A 22,255-nucleotide genomic window follows, 5' to 3' on the forward strand; every position below is an offset into this window, starting at 1 on the left:
TCTTCCTGGTCTACAAGAAAAACAGCCTGGATTAGACTAAGAATTTATTAAGAGACCTTTGAATGTCAGGAGGAATTAGGAGAAAATTGAGGATGCCACCATTGTGTTTTGAGTGCATTTTTCTGTATGGATTATCAGATCTATAGCAGCTCATTGGCCCATGCAGTATTTCAGTCTGTTCCTTTAAATTGACAGCATTTCCTTAGGACTCATAGTTGGAATCCAGTGATCTGTACCCCCACCCCCACCTGCTCTGTATAAAGCAACTTTTGTGCAGAGAAACAACAAGATGTTGTAAAAGCAAAGTACAAAAATCTGGCCCATTTGGGACTTAATGTCATTTAACAGACCAGGATAACAGGCCAGATTTTGATTATCTGAACCAGATCAAAGCCTTCAATTCAGAGGCTAAATAGACATTTTGTTAAGCATGTGCTTGCATTCAACATATAATTTTCAGAAATGCTAATAGCATCCCCTGGTGGGTTGATAATTGGGATCGCAGCGGGATAAGTGTCCTCAGTGTCATGTCTACTTTAGCCCTTATAAAGGATTTAGAGTCCTCTCCAAAGTATGCAAACACTATGGGCGCAATCTCTAGAAATGCAGGGTTGTTGAAGGTTGTTATAACAGGCAGAAGGTTGTTATAAAAGCACATGTACCCACTATGGGAAACAACTACCAGTAAATAAATAATAAAATGTTTATGTCTGGCCTTGGTATAATTAGCTGTTTGGGGCAGCTAACACAATCAGTACAAAAATCATTAAGCAATAAGACTTACTGCCAGGCAACTGTGTGAAGGACAGTAGCCTAAAAACCATAGATATCAAACCCCAGATTACTTCAGTATCAATGGCAAACTATGACTGTTTGGATGGGCTCCCTCCTTGAAGTCTGAAAAGCCTTCTTCAGGGAGTCAAAATCATTGGGGCAATATTGCAAAGTTTCTGTGCCTGCTGGCCACTGCTCTTGACTTCTCTAGAAGAAAGTTAGAGCTGTAGTAGAGTAGACAAACTTCAGAAGTGGGGAGGCCAGCACATTGGGGGGGGCAGCCAAACCAAATGTGCACGTGTTTGTTAAACATGCACTTATCAGTATGGGTGGGAAGCTTTGTTTACTTATTGGAGTGCAATCACTACCCCCCCCCCGGCAAGATCACTTCCAGTATTGGAGCTGGACTGGGGAGGGAATCAAAGCAGTAGGGTGTTGAGGGGATAGTTTTGCCCCGGTCCTCCATGCACCCCTGCACACCTGTGAATATTCAAACTGACAGATACATGTTAAACAAACACATAGATGTCTGACTTGGTCCTTGAATATGCAGTTCCCAGGCCATGAATACTTTTAAATATTATAATCAGTGCGTTCAACTAAGCCTGGAAAATAACTGGCAGCTGATGTAGGTTTGAATTAAACACTGCTAATTATAGTTGTCTTGCTAGTTTGCTTTACAGCGTTTAATCATATGTGTCAACTTGTGGAAAGCAAATCTATTTTTGAGTTTCATTTCAATTAAGTTTGAAATAAGCAGGAAGAAACCAATGTGCAGTGGTGGACCCTTCAGAAGGCTTAGAGCTCCTGCTTATCACAACAATAATGGAGTGAGGGAACATTTATTTTCAGTTTGAGGTTAATGTTGCAATCCTGAACAGACTTAGTAGAAAGTAAGGCTGATTCTTTACTGTTTGGCATGTTTCCAAGTAAATATATTGAGTATCTTGCTGTGAGGTTCAATCTCTTGAATTTCCCAGTTTATGTCCGGCTGTGATATTAGACTGGATGAAGGCCGATAAACTGAAGACAGAGGTATCATGGGTGAGTGTATTATCTGCCCAGAGAATTGGTGCTCACATCCTGTGCTTGATGAGATAACAGTCCCAGTTCCTCCAAGAAAAAGGTTTTCACATTGTGGGATGGCCCTTGATCTATCTATGTTATTAGAAGCATAGGTTGCTTCTGTAGTATAGAGTTTCTTGTACCAGCTAAGGCTTGTGGACCAGTGGACATCTTAAAGGTAAAGGGACCCCTGACCATTAGGTCCAGTTGTGACCGACTCTGGGGTTGCGGTGCTCATCTCACGATATTGGCCAAGGGAACCGGCGTACAGCTTCCAGGTCATGTGGCCAGCATGACAAAGCTGCTTCTGGCGAACCAGAGCAGCACATGGAAATGCCGTTTACCTTCCCACCAGAGCGGTACCTATTTATCTACTTGCACTTTGACATGCTTTCGAACTGCTAGGTTGGCAGGAGCTGGGACCGAGTAATGGGAGCTCACCCCGTCGCGGGGATTCGAACCACTGACCTTCTGATCGGCAAGCCCTAGGCTCTGTGGTTTAACCCACAGCGCCACCCGCATCCCCTGTAGACATCTTACCTGGCCTCAATTAACCATGCTCTAGTAATCTCAAGGTTAGATTAATGCAATGCACTCTGTTTGAGGTTGTCTTTGCATATGGTTTGCAAAGTCCAGTTAGTGGGTTACTCACTGGGGTTGCCTTCCCTGTCCATTTCCAGGCCCAATTCAAAATTCTGGCTTTGACCTTGGTGGCAGGTGGCACTGTACATCAAGATGCAGATAGCCTTCTGTTGGTGCCCCTACCATCTGAGGCGAGTTTGGTAAGCCACCAGAAACTAGTTGACCTTTTCAGTCCTTGCATCCTAATTATGAAGTGCTCACTTCAAGTTCAGAGCATTCTGCCTGGCACTTAACTTGTTATACTGTATTGGACATAGGACAGAACCTTTGAGATGTAATTTTAGACCTGCTTGTTCCTTTTATCTGTCCTTTGAGATCTTGCCGCCTTTTAGGTTTTGTGCATTTTTAATAATTGTTTGGATCTGTTTTATCTGTACAGTACTTTAATTCTGCCCTAGGAATTTATATTGAAGTGTGATATAAAAATATATAAAATAAGATAGCCGTATTTTGTTGAGCTCTTCAGGCCAATATATTTTGGGACTATCCAGAAGTACCACTTCAGCCTGAGACCTTGGAAGGGATTTTATTTCTCACAATGTTTAAAAACTGATGATATGGCTTTTTTTAAAAAAAAATTCAACTGATGATTCAGATTAACAAAAATGCTTGGATCTAGTGAGCAGACTCCCATTCTTGGGGTGCTGTCACTGTCAGAAGAAGGTGAAGTGATATTATTATTATTATTATTATTATTATTATTATTATTATTATTATTTTGCATAATCCTTCTTCCTGTTGGCCCTCCTGAAAAACTGCAGCCCTCCAGAACAGTGTGAGAGATGATGTGGGGGGGGGGGTGCAGAGGAAATGAGAAATCAATGACAGCTACATTCTTTCCCCGCTCCAACTTATACCAGCGGGAGTTTCCACTGGATTGAAAACTGTTCAGTGAATGGAAGGAGCCCTTCCTTTTGTGGTTCAAGAGCAAGTCTGGATTCAAGCCAAAGACTTGTGATATCATGATTGCTCCTCCAGAAAAACAAACAGCTGCTTTAGAAAAATTATGGGGAGGAAAAAGGCAAGGTTGGATTAGCCATCTCCATTGACACCATTGTTCTCCAGTTCTGGAACCCCATACAGCAGTTTTTTAAAACAACAACCATGAGACCCAATCACAGATCTCCCACATCATTTTTGTTTGTGCCCTTGACTCAAATTACAGCAGTAGCCTGGGAGATGCATCACACACAGAGAGAGACTGCGAGACAGAGACAGAAAGAATACTCAAGGGCTGTCTCAAACACCACCCTTTAATGTTTAAGTAATAAATAGTGGTTTTCTGCTCTAGCCGATAATCAAAGCAGGAGAAGGCTGAACTGGTAATGCAGGCAAGAACTACATTCAGAAGTTTTGCCCAAACCAAGGAGGTGGTAGCAGCCACTTTGGGGCATCTAGCTGTTTATGGAGATAGCAGTTCTTTTGTAACAGATGGTTTCTTTCCAGATGGATTGTAGAAAAATGTAAGCCATGTAAAACACACAATGCTTGGCAGCTTTCTTCCCCCATATATATTTCCTTCACGGGTTTTACTAGATGCTCAAACACTACTTTCAATAACCTTTTCCTTCTGGATGAGATCATTCTCTTTTTTCCAATGATGTACTATTTAGGGTTGCAATTATGCAGGAGTCAGAAGCTTGTGCGTATTGGTATATAATTTCCAGGAGATCCAAATAAAAAGAGGCTATGCTGATTTGTAGTGAATTTGCTGTGGAACATGTGTAGTGCAATGACTTGTTTGTTTTACTTTATTTTCAGGTTTCTGTGAAGACTGCATAGCATACACCACTTTTTATGGAATTCTGAAACCAGCAGTATCTTGTCCAGCATTCTGCTGTGGAAGTTGCAACAACCGATATTGCTGCTCAGACATCGTACAAAGATTGAATAAATATGAGCAACTTGAATGTGATCCAGCAAGGTATGACTGGAGACTCAGCTCACTGTGAAAGTTTTGCTTGACACTGCAGATTAAATATTGACTTGGATGCCACAGTTAAAATTTAGTTCAGTTATGTGCCCGTCATACCTGCGTTTTCTTTCGTTAGAGATAATTTTCAATTTTGTCGACAAAAATCTTTGAAAGTGTAGAATAGTCTTCATGTCCTTACTTATCTTGTTTATAAAAGAGACCAGGTCTTGTGTGCCTGCAAGGGTCTTGAGGATTGAATTGCCTTCATACAGGGAAATGTAGTTCCACCCAAGTTCAAGATCGCTGTGCTAAAGCCATTTTATTTTAAAAAATCTTCCCTTGACCCAACAATGTTAGATCATGACAGGCCAGTTTAAAAAGCTCAGTCTTTGGAAAGCTGCTTGAGCACATTTGTGCCATTTCAGTATCTGAGGTTCTTGGATAAAATGGATTATCCAGTCGTATTTCATTCCAACTTCAGAATGGGGCCAAGAGGACTTGGGTTGCCTTATTTGACAATCTGTGCCAAAAGAATAGATTTTTACCGGGGGGGGGGGGGGAGGAATGCATCCCTACCAGTTCTACTGCTCCTCATAGCAGTTTTTTAAATTAAAAAAAAACTCTTACAGTGATGCCTCGCAAGACGAAATTAATTTGTTCCACGAGTTGTTTTGTATTGCAAAAATTTCGTCTTTGGGTTTTCCAATTTAAACAAATCAAAGCACAAAAAATGCAAAAAAATCGTCTTGCAAAGCACAACCATAGAAAAATTCATCTTGTGAGTCAACAAAAAAATCGCAAAACGCTTTCATCTTGTGAGTTTTTCGTCGCACGAGGCATTCGTCTTGCAAGATACCAATGTATTGATGATGGTATATTTCTAGATCACCTCTCAGAGATAGGACACATTGAAAATGATGCCCCAAAGACCTTTCTGGGAGGTGGTCTGGGGGAACTGCTGCTCAACATTTTGGCCATTGCCCTGTGGCAGCCTTCTCAGCCCAGACAGCAATATATGTTGGTGGGTGGTGTGTTGAGAGACACATTCACCAGCCTCCTCCTTCTCAGGCAGACAGATACAGAGTCTTCCGCCAACTCCGTTATCAGCCATGCACACTGCCACCCATGCACTTGCCCCCTGCCTTCTCAGCACACGGAAATGGAGAGGTTTAAACCTCCCTTCCCAGACCATGGGAGATCCCATCATGTGCCTCCTACTCTCCAGTTAATTGGTGCTGGGAACAAATAAAGGAGCCATGAGCTCCTCAGCTTTTCCCAGAACCACTGAGCTACAGAAGGAAAAGCTGCACTGTGGGATTCCAGTGACCCACTGCATGTCTCCCCGCTGCCTAGAAGTCTGATTCTGGCAGTCTTGCTACCCTCAGGGTTTATAAATTGCAGCATAATCCAGACAATAGGTTCTCTTGGTGGCAGGGTTAGCCTTTCCTGATGCATGGTTTCTGCTTGTTCCTGAAAGAGTAGCGCTCACTTTGAATTTTAAGGTTTGGAGTTTGAGGGGAGTCCTGGACCTGACCTTGCTGCTGTGGCCAAGGGGGGTTTGACCCAGTGGCAACTGCTTCCATTTCTGGTGAGGCCAGACCAAATCATAGTGACACGTACTTGGTTACAGCAAGACTGTAGACCATTGTACATGGCCTTTGAAAGTTCCATTTGGTTCAGAATGCAGCAAGTCTGGTACACACAGGAACAGAGCTTCATGTGTATATTGCACCCATTAATAATAATAATAATAATAATAATAATAATAATAATAATAATAATAATTAATAATAATTTATTATTATTTATACCCCGCCCATCTGGCTGGGTTTCCCCAGCCACTCTGGGCGGCTTCCAACAGAAAAATAAAATAAAATAATAGATTAAACATTAAAAGCCTCCCTAAACAGGGCTGCCTTCAGATGTCCACTAAAAGTCTGGTAGTTATTTTTCTTTTTGACATCTGGTGGGAGGGCGTTCCACAGGGCAGGTGCCATTACCGAGAAGGCCCTCTGCCTGGTTCCCTGTAACTTGTCTTCTGGCAGCGAGGGAACCGCCAGAAGGCCCTCGGCACTGGATCTCAGTGTCCGGGCAGAACGATGGAGGTATACAGGTATACAGGACAGAGGCCGTTTAGAGCTTTAAAGGTCAGCACCAACACTTTGAATTGTGCTCGGAAACGTACTGGGAGCCAATACAGGTCTTTCAAGACCGGTGTTATGTGGTCTCGGTGGCTGCTCCCAGTCACCAGTCTAGCTGCCGCATTCTGGATTAATTGTAGTTTCCGGGTGACCTTCAATGGTAGCCCCACATAGAGCGCATTGCAGTAGTCCAAGTGGGAGATAACTAGAGCATGCACCACTCTGGCGAGACAGTCTGCGGGCAGGTAGGGTCTCAGCCTGCGTACCAGATGGAGCTGATAAACAGCTGCCCTGGATACAGAATTAACCTGTGCCTCCATGGACAGCTGTGAGTCCAAAATGACTCCCAGGCTGTGCACCTGGTCCTTCAGGGGCACAGTTACCCCATTCAGGACCAGGGATTCCCCCACACCTTCCCGCCTCCTGTCCCCCACAAACAGTACTTCTGTCTTGTCAGGATTCAACCTCAATCTGTTAGCCACCATCCAACCTCCAACCGCCTCCAGACACTCACACAGGACACACAGGACCATTTTAGAACATTTGCATTGGTTATTACAAACACAGCTCCAGACACAATTCAAAATGTTAGTTATTACTTGTAAAGCCCTAAATGGCTTGGGTCCAGGGTACCTGCAGCACTATCTCCTACCATGTAATTTTCCCACACACTTAAGATCTGAGGAGAAGGATGCCCTTCCCTCTGTCGGGTTGTGGGTGGCTGCTAGGTTGTTTAGAATGTGTGAAAGCCTTTTTTGTTGCTGCATACCAGCTGCAGATTTCTCTCCTGTGGAAGGTTTGCTTGGCTTCCTCTCTTCTAATTTTCTACCACCAGATGAAGAATATTCTATTCAGGCAAACCTTTTATGAGCCTTTTAAGTGTCTTACTGTGATGTTTTAGTTACCTGGCTTGCTGCTTGACTTAACATGGTGTTGGGGGTGAGAGGTAAATGTAAACAATTTTGTTTTGTTTTGCATTTAGGGATAAAATTTAGTATACATGGGGTGCTTCAGCATTTAAAGGTGCATCTTAAACACAGTGGCTTGAATGCTAAGTGAATGGAAGGAGGTTCACAGGAAAAAGGTTATTTGCTCAATTTGGGGTCATGCCCATTCTCCCAGCAGTTCCCTGGGCCCGATTCCACTTTGCTCAGGAGGTCCCCTAACCCTTCACAGATGTTTGAGAGGCACTGGAGGGAGGAAAGGATTGGGAAACTTTCACTCATCTTAGGCTCCCAGCTAATTATCTCTATATTCAATGGGAAAAGCTCCCCTTTATGGATGAGAAGCACAGTTCTCCATGTATGACTTCCCTGCACTAGATATTAACGCAGCCTGAATAACATTGTAAAGGATAGCTGCATGGGATGAAATAATTGCTAAACATTAAAGGTCTTACATTTGTTTTTATACTACAGGTCAGATCCAGCTCTCATGCTCAACTCTGCAATGTACAAATCGGACGACTTTCACTTCGACTCTCAACCCAGGTAAATAAATGGTTTTATGTACACACATTTAACTAATGTGATATCTGTGGTGCATGCAATTGCATGTGAAAGTCCTTATATTCTTATCACATGTTACACTAGAAAGCCCTGCTTTATGGCATATGCAAAAAGCTGTGTTCACAGGGTGCAAGTTTATGGAGTTTCAGTAGCCACAATTAGAAATCTTAAGACTACTTGTTGTGGAATACTCTCTTTAAATTCATGTAGTATGATGGTGGTATAAGTTGGTGGTCATGAACTCTCAGATTCATGTAAATGAAAGTCTTGTGATTTAATGAACCGGTTTTTTGTCAGCATTTGTCTACCAAGCCCTTAGACCTCTTCTGATATATTGCAAAGTGTCATAACTGCTCTTCACTGTTGTCTTTTTCTGTTGAAGGTGAAAACTAAGTCCTGGAGTGGAGTAAAACCCTTATAATAAGTGATATTTCATGCTGAGAAGCGAACTTTTTACAAGCCGTAACTATTTCTTGTTGGGTGTTAGTTTCATGCTTTCAAGAACAACAAAGTGGCAATTCCCCCCCCCAATATTAAAATGAACCTATGAAATAGGTTCTTTGGATGAATGTATATCTATGTTTTGAGTAGATCTCAGGAAGTGATGGATGACTGAACTATTGGTTAGCAAACAGGGAAGCTCACAAACACCTATGGCAGAAGGCAATCCTTGTTTTGCATGGGGGTTAAGTTCTGCACCCACACATGCATCAGCAGGGCCCATGTAAAGTGTTCCGCCCCACCCCCATTCCACCCCTTGAGTGACATTTTATTGTCACTTTGGCGCCATTATTGGGTTTGGCGCCATCCATATGCATGCGATGTGTATGCGATCACACATCAGTTGGACGTGTGTCAATTGGTCATTGCCTGTAGTAATATTTGATAAAGCACATTCCTCGTTGTAAACTCCTCATGTAGGCATTTGGGGGCAAGTGATCCTCCATAGCTGTTCTGAGGAGGCACTGCTTATTAATACCCGTTGAAGGGGGAGGTCCCACCACTGTGTTGAAGGGGGAGGTCTCACCCCCACATTGCCAAACGCATGTTGCTCAAGGGTCTTGAGCTTTCATTCAGTCCCATTGGGAGGAGAAGGAACCTGCAGTGATTGCGAGAGGAGGTGATCCTTTATCCTTGGGGGCTGCATTTGGTGACAGCTTGTTATTACTCCCTGAATCTGATCTGTGATCTTGCAAAGCAAAAATGACCATGAGTTGTGGCATTGGTTGGAGTGGAGTGCCTGGCCTTTGGCAGCAGAGAGCTTACCTGCATTTTGGGAGAAGTATTTCTCCTTTGTGGAGAACTCTACATCTTGCTGTGGAGGGTGCAAGGAAGAAGAGGGCCAGAGCAGGATAGTTCAGCTAGGACACAGTAGGCGTAAGGAGATACAGAGGCAGGTGTGGCACTTGGCCATGAACAGCATGTGTTTTCCTTTCCCTTGCTTACCTGTGTGGTGTGCTCTGTCCTGGTACCCTCAGATGTTGGACTGGAGTGTGATGTTGGCTGCTTGTGCCTGGGCTCCCAACATGAAGTAGCTGTTCCAGGTTTGAGACAAGAAATGACAGCAATGTGCTCATGCTCCCTTGTGTGCCATATGGCCTGCCAATTTGCGTAAGGTGCTTCCTTTGTGAGGATACTGTTATTTCCTCTTCTTCTCCCTCGCCAGAGCAACCTTGTGAGCTCTTAAGTGTACACAACATGGATGAGTCCAGAGAGAGATACGATCCCACACTGAACACCTTGTTATCTGAATAGTGGTCTCCCTGTGTGAGTAAAATACTACTGGTACTGGACCTTAGAGAAAATTTCCTGTAAATTTACATATATAATCCATGGTGGTATTTTGGCCCATAACCATTTCCATTTTAGTCATGTCAGCTCTTGTTGGAGCTTGTTTACCCAACACAAAGATCCATTATTATTAAGGACATTTTGCCGATTAAGCCTTTGTCTTGATCTGATATTAGTAAGATTTCAAATGCTGTATTTCCTTAATAAGCATGATAACATCTCTGTTACTTGAAAATATTGTTATATTTGTGGTTGAAAGTCGGTCATCAATTAATAACTCCCATATATGATTTAATCCCTTGCCTGGTTATTTATTTATTTTTATTGAAGCCAGTTCTGCTTGGGACCATGGTGACACTTCCAGTTTAAGTTTTTATTTTTAGTTAGCCAGCCACCTTAATGATATATATATATATATATATATATATATATATATATATATATATAATGGATTTTTTTTTGTTTTAACATTATATACCACCCTGATGATAGATGCTATGGTGGTATAGAAATACTTTTATAAATTAAATCAATAAATATAACATTTATTTATATATCATAGGATTTCTTTCCACCCTTCACCATTAGGTCCAAGGGCAGATTACAACAGTACAGTATAATCATATAATTTTAAAATTAGATAAAATAATGTTAATAATGCAATAATGCGATTTAAACAAGAAGCCAAACAATTTTCTAGTTTACATTTTGTGTGTAATCTCAGCTCTCAAAGACTAGGGTAAAGAGGGGTGTCTTCAGCATCTAATAGCATCTGTAAATATGGGACCCAGGTGGCGCTGTGGGTTAAACCACTGCGCCTGCGGCTTGCTGATCAGAAGGTCAGTGGTTCGAATCCCTGTGACGGGGTGAGCTCCCGTTGCTCGGTCCCAGCTCCTGCCAACCTAGCAGTTCAAAAGCACGTCAAAATGCAAGTAGATAAATAGGAACTGCTACAGCAGGAAGGTAAACGGCGTTTCCATGTGCTGCTCTGGTTCACCAGAAGTGGCTTTGTCATGCTGGCCACATGACCTGGAAGCTATACGCCAGCTCCCTCGGCCAATAATGTGAGATGAGCGCGCAACCCCAGAGTCGGTCACGACTGGACCTAATGGTCAGGGGTCCCTTTACCTTTACCTAGAGTAAATATGCTAGATGTAGCTTTTGGGGAGGACAATCTGAGGGCAGGCACAGAGAATATGGCTACATTTTATAACTGCTGGATTTCCACTTATACAAAAAGCTTGAGCAGAATGCATTGAAGCTATTGGGCATTTTAGGATGACTTAGTCGTGCCTTATATTTTTCTGTGGTTCAGAATGAAAAACAATGCTCTGCACCTTTAAGAAGGCTTTTTTGAGCAAAAGTAGGTGTGACCAAGGAAGCCTGCTCTGTTTTCCTGCTGATGTCACTGACATTGAAACAGCACATATCCACCAGGCTTCAGTACATATGCAAGAAAGCAGCCAGTTTCGTTTCTGAGTGAAAAGAGGAGAGAGAGAGAGAGAGAGAGAGAGAGAGAGAGAGAGAGAGAGAGAGAGAGAGAAAGAAAGAATTTGGGACGGGTTAAAAGCCTTTGCTGAGAACAAAAATGGGGTAAGCTTTGCTTGTTCTGTCTGCAAGGATATTGTCTCGTGTTAAAAATGGGCAAACATTGGGGATATCCTACATTGCTTTAGATTATGTAATTGCAGAATGTACAGGGATGGTGCCTATCAATTAATCCTTCTTACTTAAGGTTTTTTTAGCCAGTCATATGTAAAAGCAAGTAACTTCATGGGAGCAGTGAGGTATGCAACTTCCAAAAGAGATAAATTCAACCTCTGTAATTCTTATTCTTATCCATTGAGCATGTAAGGCAGATGTATAAACTGAACGGAAACAATGAATCACTCCTTAGCATCTTGTTACTTCCCCTTTTCTAAGAAAAAAAAAAGTTTGGAACTGATTTTACTGAAGCTTCCATGGAACTTTTCACTGAAGCTGATGCAGTTCACTGAAATTAAACAATGTTTTAAGTAAAAATGAAAATGTGTGTTTAATCCTTCATGCAGGAAGTAATTTCTGCTTTACTGTTCAAGTATTGCAGCTTTTGAACTATTTTACTTAGATTAAACTGAAATGTTTTGAATAGCAAAACCATTTAACTTTGTGGTAGTAATGAATCTAAACAGAGAAGCATTTATATATGTTTAGATACGCAATAAAGCAGGTTAATAAACACGGATTCCATTGTCTTAGAAGGAATAGTAGCAATAATAAATTTATTGTTGTTAATAGTAAATAAATTGGGGGGCTACACTGAGTTATCTGAAAGGTTTTGAATGGCAAAGTGTGGGGGCCTGCAGTAGAAACTTTTTAGTGGTAGCTCCAAAACTGTGGATTGATTTCCCTGCTAAGGGGCATACAGTATTGCCAAAACATTATAGTCTTTCAGGGGGCAAGTAAAGCTGTACTTCTTCCACCAGGCTTTTGGAGGTGAGAAGGTGTAGTTAATTGAGGTCAGCCTATGGTACCTGTTGTTACCTTAACATTGTTTTGGGTTTTACTTTATTGTTATTATTTATTATTTTCGTAACTTACAAGAAGAGCCTCGAAAGTGACATGCAGCAAATTAAAAGTGCAATAAAAACAGCAAAGCCGTGCATGGTGCTAAAAGTGGCCATCCACAAATAACCAGGGAAACTAGGAAAATATCCCACGCAACCAAAAGATGAACACCGAGAACAGGCCATAAAATGAAACGATGCCAGGGTCCAAATTCCCCAAGAGAATAGGATGGTCTTTGCCTGGCACCTACAAGCTGACAGTGTTGGTGCCTGATGAGCCTCCCTGGACTCCCAAAGCCATCTGGGGCTCAAGTTTCTCGCAGCAAGTAAAAACTTATTTTCTCCCCCACCCCCTCCTGTATTATACCAAAAGTGGGGAAAGGCAATTTTTGTTCCACTGTGTGTTGACACTGCATTTAATTTAGTGTTTAAATTGGCTTTAGAAATAAATATTGGCGTGTGTTCAGCATTTTGTACACTGCCCTATGATTGTACGGTGAAGAAGGTGGCGCAAGAATAGTTTAAATAAGTAAATGATTTTGATGGGATAAATAGTGCCAATGCAGTCATTTCTTGCTTATGGGCAGTTATTTCCCAATGGGCATCTGATTGGGAATAGAAGGGTGGACTAGATACCAGTAGGCCTTTGTTCTAAGCCAGCAGTGCTCTTATTAGGTTCTGGAGTCCTTTCCAGCCTCAATTCCTTAAACCTTGTTCTTTTCTTAAAGAAAAAATGTGCATCACATTTCTATTGCAGTGGTTTGTAGTAAGGCATCCTAAGGGTAGAATTATATGTACCATGTTAATGAATTTAATAACATAAATAAAATAGCAGCTGGAGGAGCAGAGGACAAATGGTGAAGAAGGCACTATTAAGTGGCGGGGGCCCTCTTCCCATCCTTTGGACCCACTGGGAAACTCAACAAACCACCTGCACCTGGAACTGGGTGTGGAGAGTGCAGTTGATTGCAAATAAAAAAACAAGTCTAGAATGAGAGGCTAGGGTGATGTCCGCTCTTTTCAGGACCTCTTCTCATTTTGAGACTTTTGTGGGTGAGCTGAGAGTTTGTTTGGACCCTAGGTGAGAACCCAGAGGCTGAAAGGAGGGAGGGAGGGAGGGAGGGAGGGAGGGAGGAAGGAAGGAAGGAAGGAAGGAAGGAAGGAAGGAAGGAAGGAAGGAAGGAAGGAAGGAAGGAAGGGGAGAAATGAATTGAGATAGCTAGATGATTGATAGTTATTGCTATTAATGTAACATTTTTATATGTAGCTGTGTATTTGTGTAACATTTTGTTGAAGTTGTCTGTGGTTTCTTTAGTTTTCTGTACACTGCTTAAAGATATTTTAAATATATGAAGCGGTATAGAAATAATCAAATCAAAAATATGCAGATATGGAGAGACTGCTGCCAAGCTAATATTACATGTGGCTGCTTTGCAACATGTAGCATGGCTCACAGGACACTTCCAAATGGACACTTCACCATCCACTGCAATGTCAGTCTGGAAAAGGACAGAAAGAAACATTTTTTTAAAGAAATGTTTCCTAATACAGTATGGTGGTTTGATACTTGGGTGCCTGTTCCCCAGCGTACTGATCCTTATCCTTCATCTGGTTGAACAGGGTATTTCCCATGTATATTATTGCCAATTAAAACTTGGATTGAGAGTGCTGTGATCATCTGCAGAAAACCACTGTGGGCATTGGACACAACCCAGCCTCTGGGTTCTGCATGCAAAAGGCAGTGTATGAACACCTGTGTGCATCAGTGGAACTAGCATTTTGGTCTCCAAAAATTCGTACACTCATGGAGCCCCTCCACTGCAATATACAGTATACCAAACCAGGTACATAGCACCAGAGCAGGCCAAGGCATTGCTATATCACACAGGACCTCCATGCTATGTCCCCTAGTAAGGAATCTTGCACCTAAGCTATCCTTTGCACACAAATTATGTCAGCTTTAAGTGCATAGTGGTGGAAAAGGGAGCAGGTGGGAGCCCATAAACTCTTATCAGAGTTTTTGCAGGACCAGATGTCTTTGGGTCTGTGAGCTCTAAGCACGTTGTAATCTTGCGCGGGTGTGAGAAATGCATTTGCTGAAGGATTTCCTGCCCATATTGCTGCAGAGCTGCACTATGCCCTGTAACTGAAAAATGCCCCAGTAGCTGCCCCGCAACTATTCTGGAAGTCACCCAGAGTGGCTGGGGAAACCCAGTCAGGTGTGTGGGGTACATTAAAAAAAAAGTTGTTCTGCTGTAATATATACACTATTACAGCACATATGATTTTGTAATAAACGTAAGTCTTACGCAAGTCTGTACTGTTGTAAATGAAAGTAGGCCACTATAGTGCAGTGTGGGAGTAGGGCTGAGCATAGGCTACCTAGAGAGTTAATAGCTTGACTTGTGAGGGCTCATGTATTGTCGAAAGATAGCCAAACTCTCTCCAGTTGTTGCAGCAAACCCCTACCCCTCTCTATTCAGAAGTAAGTCCCAATGATTTAAATAAAGCTTTCAAATTAGTGTGCTCAGGAGTGCTGTCCAAGGAATACGTGGCTGTTTTCTGATCCCCAGGATCCAAAGTTCAAATTGCATAGCTTGAGGCTCCTAGCATTACAGGTGCTTTTTAAAAGATTATCCAGTTGTTCTGCAATTGATATAAAAAGTGTACAGAATAACAATTCTGGCTTACTCCCAGGTAAGTGGGGTTAGGATTGCAGCCATAGTCATTTGCATTTTAGAGTCAGGCTTTAGAAAGCTGCCTTTAAACCCAGTCATACTCTATCCATGTAGCTTACCATTGTTTGAACTGACTTTCAGGGGCTCTCCATTTCCCCCCAGACAGAAATCTCTCTCACCTCTGCCTGGAGGAGGTGGTGGGTCTTACATTATGGAGTAGAGCACAGACTGTGGGATGCTAAGGTAACATGTTGCCAGAGCCATACCTAGCAGTTGATGAAACTACCCCCCCCCCAAACCGGTGGTACAAAAATCACGTATCAGACTAAGGAGTATATGATGCATGTGTGTGTGGCAATGCACTGCCACAATTGTGGCGAGATCGAACGTGGTAGAAACTCCCTGTCCTTCTCGCCCAGCAGCACAAAGGTGATTGTTACCTTGGGGGGGGGGGTGCACCGATACAGCTTTTTGCCAGGGGGGGGGCAATACAGCTCCTTGCCAATGGCACAAGGGACTCCAAGTCTGCTTCTGCACATTGCAGCTGCTCTATTCAGGTAAAACAATCTATGAAACATAAATAATTCACTGTCATTGTCAAATGCATCTCATTGAAACACCTAACTTAATGGGTCTGATTCTCAGTTCAAAACTAGAAAAGTTATTTCCCCACGTACATGTTATGTAATAGCAATCTGTTCCTTTGTATTGGGGGGGGCAGATATTAAGATATGTCATAAACACCTTTCTGCACAATCCTAATTAAACCTATTCTTGGTAACTGCTACGTCCAGTGATGTTCCAGGAAATACTGCAGAATATCAACAAGCAATTTGCCATGTCAGGAATAGATTCAGCCTTTAATACTGAATAGAATGCAACTGTATGGCCAGAGGATATCAGTCCGGATCACTTTCTACTGGTGCTATAAAGAATAAAATGATCACATGCAACTATTTAGTATCCACAACTGGTAACAGTGGCTTCATGGACATTACCCATCTTTACTTTATTCAGTTTAGTTACCTGCCCACAGGGCTGGCCCAGCAGTGCAAGTACCTCATGCAAAAGCTTAGGGTAGCAAATTTGGACGGCTCAGAAAGGCATTGCTAGACTATATTAGGAGAGAACAACACCAAAGGCCAAGAGCAAGGCGGTATGGGAGAAACTGAGCGCACAGGCAGCCACTGGGGAAATTTTTTTTTGTTTGTGTCCAAAGTGCAGGGGAGAGGGGCAAGGAATGCATTCTACCAAAGGCAGAAGCAGAAAGCAAGGGAAAGTGGGGAAGAGTTTTTATTGTGTACTGTACAAAGGAAAAGGAGTGTGCATGTGCAAAGTGTTTTGCTTCAGCTGTGTGATCCCATTAATTATCAGCACTGCATTCCCACCCACACCAGCTGAAGCAAAATTCTTTTTTTAAAAAGCCTGCATATTTGAGGCAAAGACACCTTTGGGTGCTCATGATTATTTGATATGTTTTGTACAAATATGAACCTTGTATTCTACTATGGAATATATTTTATGCTTTAAAAAAAGCTTATTATGACTATTATTGTATTGTCTTGTAATTATTACCCCTCCTCCTCCTCCTCCTCTTCTTCTTTTTCTTCTTCTTTGTTTATCTACCTACCTACCTACCTACTTACTTACCTACTTACCTGGATGTTTTGTTAATTTATTATGGTTTTAAAGAAAAATGGATATTAAATAAAGGCTGGACATGGTCTTAACAACAACAACAAAAGTGTTTTAATGTTGGCATAGTTTGGCCTGAAGCTTCACTCTCTTGGGCCTCAGATGGAGGCTTACCCAATCCTATTAACTAGAGATACTTGGTATTAAGACTTGGCAAAATATGTACTTCACCATTCCGCTGTAGCTTCTCTGCTTATATAAAGTGTGGTTATGAGATGCTGAGACTGACCTGATTCACTGACCAGTGTCATGCTGTCCTCCAACATGTTCAACAAATGGGGGGGGGGATTGGGATCTGTGCAGCCTCTTCTCTTCCTTTGCAATGGGTTATAACAGCAGCAGAGGACAGTTGCTTTTTCCTGTTCACCATACCCTAAGAATAAATCACCAGGTCCTAGATTTTTTCCTCCGGCTCTTTAAGGAGCTTGTGCAGCAAAGAGAGAATCAAACTAGAATGCCTCCTTTCCAATGAGGCTGAGTATAGGACCTGATTAGCTTCCAGAAAGAAAACAACAGAGTGGGTTCACTAATATCAGAGACAAGGGAGAAACAGGTTCTTGAAAAATTGTCTATTAAAAAATGGTGGCGTTTTTCTGAGAATCAATTTCTTCTATGTATGAGCTTTCAGAACTCACCACCAATGAGCAATTACATGATGGCTAACCCCATACTGTAATGCATGAGCAATTACATGATGGCTAACCCCATAATCTCAACTTTTTCAAACCCATGATCCCTTTTGGCTAACATAAAAAACATACCCCCTTCAAACCTGGCTCCCCTATTTATATTATTTGAATTTTCAAAAGTATTGAAATATTGTGACATATACATATGAGTACATGTGGGTTTTTTAAAAAAAACATGAACATACCCTGAAATCTTCATATGCCATTCTGGGGAGGGGGTATCCCACTGGTTGAGATGTTGTAATGTATGCATTGTCAACTAGACATCTAGTGTATGGCCCCTGTAAGAGAAGCAGCTATGATCCAGGAGGTCAGGTCCTAAGCTACTGACTCAGCACTCTTGCCTGGCTGGAGAGGTCAGTTGCTCCCAAGCTTTATCAGTTGCTCCCAGGCTTTATCAGAAATAATGTTTGTTTGACCGCTAACTCTGCTTGTAGCTGAAGACAATAGCCACCCAACCTCATTTCCTGCCACTGTCTTTTCCACCTGGGGACAGCTTTCATCAGCTCCTCCCCTACAGCTTGCACAAAACAACCACAACCCACATCCCTTCTTTCCCCTCACAGTTTTAATAGCCGTGCTGCTGCCTGGAGATAGAGTGGGTGGGTGGCAGTCTGCTGTTGGTGATGTTGCTAATGACCGTCTGGTACAGTAGTCTCGTTGAACCTGAGATCTGAGTATCATATGCATGTGTAAGAAATACACCTATATATTCTCTGGCTCCTCATTAGATCGTATAATTTTTTCACCTTTTAGAAATAACATCCATATATTTTGACCAAGTTGCCTCATCTAGAGTTTGATGATGATGATGATGATGGCGGCAGCTTGGGGCAGGGGCCATTTGGCATACTTGATGGGCGGTAGTAGATTAAAGAACCACCATGCTAGCCTCTAAAATCAGCACCCAAAAGTGAAGAAAGACCTGATTCCGCTTGCATTACAATCACTGTTACAAGGACTGTGTTTAAGATGGCCTCCAATAAGTGTGATTCTCCCTCCCTGCCCTTGGTTGCACAGGAAATTTCATTTTGTGGTGGTGTTGCCAGTTCAGGAAGGCTCCATAACGTGCTGCAGCACTTGGCTGCTCCTATACTGGTGTCTAATTTTGCATAACACCAATAAGCTATTGCTTTTCGCATTTGAGGAAAGGAACACTCCATGAATCCAAGCTGTGGGTGTTTCTCTCCATCCCTGTTTTGGTATGCGCTTCAGGAATTAGTCAGTACAGTACTGAAGTGGTCAGATGGCTTGCTGCTGCAGTCTCAAAGATATACTAGCTTGCACTTCATAAAATATTTTGGCTGTGCCTTCAGTTTTCTCATCATGCAGTGGAAAGATTATCACTGTAGCTGACAATAATGTAGCTTACCCACCAGTGTATTAAACGTAAGTGCATTGGCTGAATGTTGTTGAACACAAACTTTTTTTTAGCCTGACTGGCCTGATGTTTGGCAGAAGCATGGAGCAGAATATAAACATGCAACTGAAGATGTAGTATCACTGTGAAATCCTTAAATGCTTCATTTTGTTTCATTGTGGCCATTTTGTTTCCACCTCACTGGAGCTTTTTATTGTTGTTGAATTTGTTTAAAGAATAGAAGGCAAGTTAAAAATCGAGGTTCGATATGTAAAACCCTATCACAGATTCTGCTTAATGTGGGGGAAATGTAATTTTTTTGCCCTTATGAGTAAGAAAATAATTTGAATGTGCCTGGGCAATTCCTGCTAAAAATAATAGAAGCCAGAGATAACTGAACTAGATTCCTAGGGCTGGGCTGAATTAATTGGTCCCACAAGTGGAAGTTGGCACAACTGGACTTTACCCCTCCTCTCCTTCCCCCATGTGTCCCCTAGATTGGCTTGGGTGGGTCAGGATAATGCCCAGAACAGTACTTGGGAGGAGAGGGGAGATTATTCCATCAAGCAAGCAGAAATGCTTTTGCTGATGAAGTTATCATGATATCACTATGTTGAAACCCTTCCCTAATGGTTACAATTAGGCTTTGGTGTGCTCCTTCCCCTAACCAATGACTAGAAAACACAGAATAATTTGTGCAAAGCAGTCAACACTAAAAAATAAATATTAAAAAATTAAATTATGAAAAGTTTCTCAATGCACATGATTTATGAATGCTGCTTGGTTGCTGAAGGTTGCCCAATTTGGATTTTGCCTGGTGCAGATTCTCTTTTCATCTAAATCTCTCCTCAATATCAACTTCTTTTCCATTCTCTATCCTAACCTTTTGGGGATACAGGTGGTGCTGTGTAGTCTTTCCCCATCCCTGAATTGCCCGTCTACTGTGGATTATAAGACGTCTGAACAGGAACCATGTTACCTTAGTGTGCTCAGCGCACTATCAGTACTAAACAAATGCCAAACAGTAGTGGTCTTGTGGCCTGGTCTAATGAACACTCTATGCATAGTAGGTCCAGCACAGAAAAGGGGCAGAGCTAAAGATTTGTCCTTGGCAAGTGTAGGTTAATGCATACTGCTAAAGATTGATGACGTTTGGAAGCCAAGTGAGTTGCGCACATGGGGACGGTCACCTTGATGACATACATGTAGCCATGTGCATGCCAGTGCAACCAAGCACCCCAACACAGTGTGTACCTACTCACCCACTCAACAACAACAACATGCTATTTATACCCTGCCCATCTGGGCGGCTTCCAACAAAAGATTAAAAATACGTTAAAACTTCAGTCATTAAAAACTTCCCTAAACAGGGCTGCCTTCAGATGTCTTCTAAATGTCAAATAGTTGTTTATTTCTTTGACATCTGATGGGAGGGCGTTCCACAGGGTGGGTACCTCTACCAAGAAGGCCCTCTGCCTAGTTCCCTGTAACCTCACTTCTCACAGTGAGGGAACCACCAGAAGACCCTCGACGCTGGACCTCAGTGTCCGGGTTGAACGATGGGGGTGGAGATGCTCCTTCAGGTATACTGATACACATGATGCATCTATATATGCCTCTCTGCTGCTTTTTCTTTCTGCAGTATGACTATGCCTCTTTGTGATGCTTCTAGATCATAGTACTGAATTTTTAGTCCTCACTTTTTTATTTAACGTAATCCATATGATAAACCTCTAAGGGAAATTGCATCTTTGCACACTGAACGTTATTTTTATGCATTTTTTCTAAATATAACAAATTAGATCAAGTATTTGATGAACAAAGGATAACTGTGATTTATCAGTGTTTTCAGTTATAACTGAAGAAGATTGCCTCCAGTTTTGATAGACACCTTAGTTTTCAAATGTGTCGTTTCCTCTTGCAGCGGGACTATCATAGCTGTTGGAGTTTCCATATTCGTACTGTTTGTGGTGACCATCATTCTCTGCTTTACCTGTTCATGTTGCTGCCTGTATAAAGCATGCCGAAGGCAACCGCGGCGTAAGTATCACCTATGGTTTACTTTTTACCTTCTCTTAGTAAAGAAAGAAAGAATGTTGTTCTAACAAGAAATTATTCATGACTCATAAACTTTTTTTTAAAAAAAATAGTGCTGTCTAGTATCATGCGTAATTTTGGGGTGTAGCTGCAGAAAGCAATTCATGTTATTTAGACACATCTGAGATCAAGAGCCTGTTTACCTCAGCAGCCTTTTGGACTTGCCAACAAACAGTTACGGTAGGAATTGTCTAAATGTCTAGTCATGTTTCATGGGATCAATTTCAATCTGTTACCTCCGAGGATGTGGACAGGCTGCTTCAACGAGTGAAACCAACCACCTGTCTCCTTGACCCTTGCCCATCCTGGCTAATAAAAGCGAGCCGGGAAGGGCTGGGCGATGGGCTCTGTGGGGTGGTAAATGCTTCCCTCTATGAGGGAGTATTCCCAGACCCGCTGAAAGAGGCGGTCATTAAACCGCTTCTTAAAAAACCATCTTTAGATGCGGCTAATATGGCCAACTATCGCCCAGTCTCAAATCTTCCATTCTTGGGCAAGGTGATTGAGCAAGTGGTTGCTGAACAACTCCAGGCACGCCTGGAAGAAGCGGACCATTTGGATCCCTTCCAGTCGGGATTCAGGCCTCATCATGGTACTGAAACTGCCTTGGTCGCACTGGTTGATAATCTCCGGCGGGCTAGGGACAAAGGTGAGAGCTGTTTCCTAGTCCTGCTGGATCTCTCAGCGGCTTTTGACACCATCAACGATAAAATCCTTCTGGACCGTCTAGAGGGGTTGGGAGCTGGGGGCACTGTTATACAGTGGTTCCGCTCCTTCCTCCTGGGCTGTGTTCAGAGAGTGGTGGTGAGGGATGAGTGTTCGGACCCCTGGGCTCTCACTTGTGGGGTGCCTCAGGGTTCTGTCCTCTCCCCCATGCTTTTTAACATCTACATGCAGCCGCTGGGAGAGATCATCAGGGGGTTTGGGCTGGGTGTTCATCAGTATGCAGATGATACCCAGCTCTCCCTCTCTTTCAAATCAGAACCAGTGAAGGCAGTGAAGGTCCTGTGTGAGTGCCTGGAGGCGTTTGGAGGATGGATGGTGGCTAACAGATTGAGGTTGAATCCTGACAAGACAGAAGTACTGCTTTTTAACATCTACATGCAGCCGCTGGGAGAGATCATCAGGGGGTTTGGGCTGGGTGTTCATCAGTATGCAGATGATACCCAGCTCTCCCTCTCTTTCAAATCAGAACCAGTGAAGGCAGTGAAGGTCCTGTGTGAGTGCCTGGAGGCGTTTGGAGGATGGATGGTGGCTAACAGATTGAGGTTGAATCCTGACAAGACAGAAGTACTGTTCGTGGAGGACAGGAGGCGGGCAGGTGTGGAGGATTCCCTGGTTCTGAATGGGGTAA

General features: G+C 42.6%; 1 protein-coding gene across 1 annotated transcript in view; it reads left to right on the forward strand.

The window, feature by feature from the left end:
* SHISA5 (shisa family member 5) overlaps nucleotides 1–22,255 on the forward strand; it is a 36,804-nt gene that overhangs the window by 8,572 nt on the left and 5,977 nt on the right. The window contains exons 2-4 of the mRNA XM_035106181.3: nucleotides 4,243–4,405; nucleotides 7,956–8,027; nucleotides 20,729–20,844. Of these exons, the coding sequence (XP_034962072.1) occupies nucleotides 4,243–4,405; nucleotides 7,956–8,027; nucleotides 20,729–20,844 (351 nt within the window). The remainder of the gene's footprint in view (nucleotides 1–4,242; nucleotides 4,406–7,955; nucleotides 8,028–20,728; nucleotides 20,845–22,255) is intronic.

This window comes from Zootoca vivipara, chromosome 2, assembly GCF_965207765.1.
Source record: "Zootoca vivipara chromosome 2, rZooViv2.hap1.1, whole genome shotgun sequence".
NCBI classification, from domain to species: domain Eukaryota; kingdom Metazoa; phylum Chordata; class Lepidosauria; order Squamata; family Lacertidae; genus Zootoca; species Zootoca vivipara.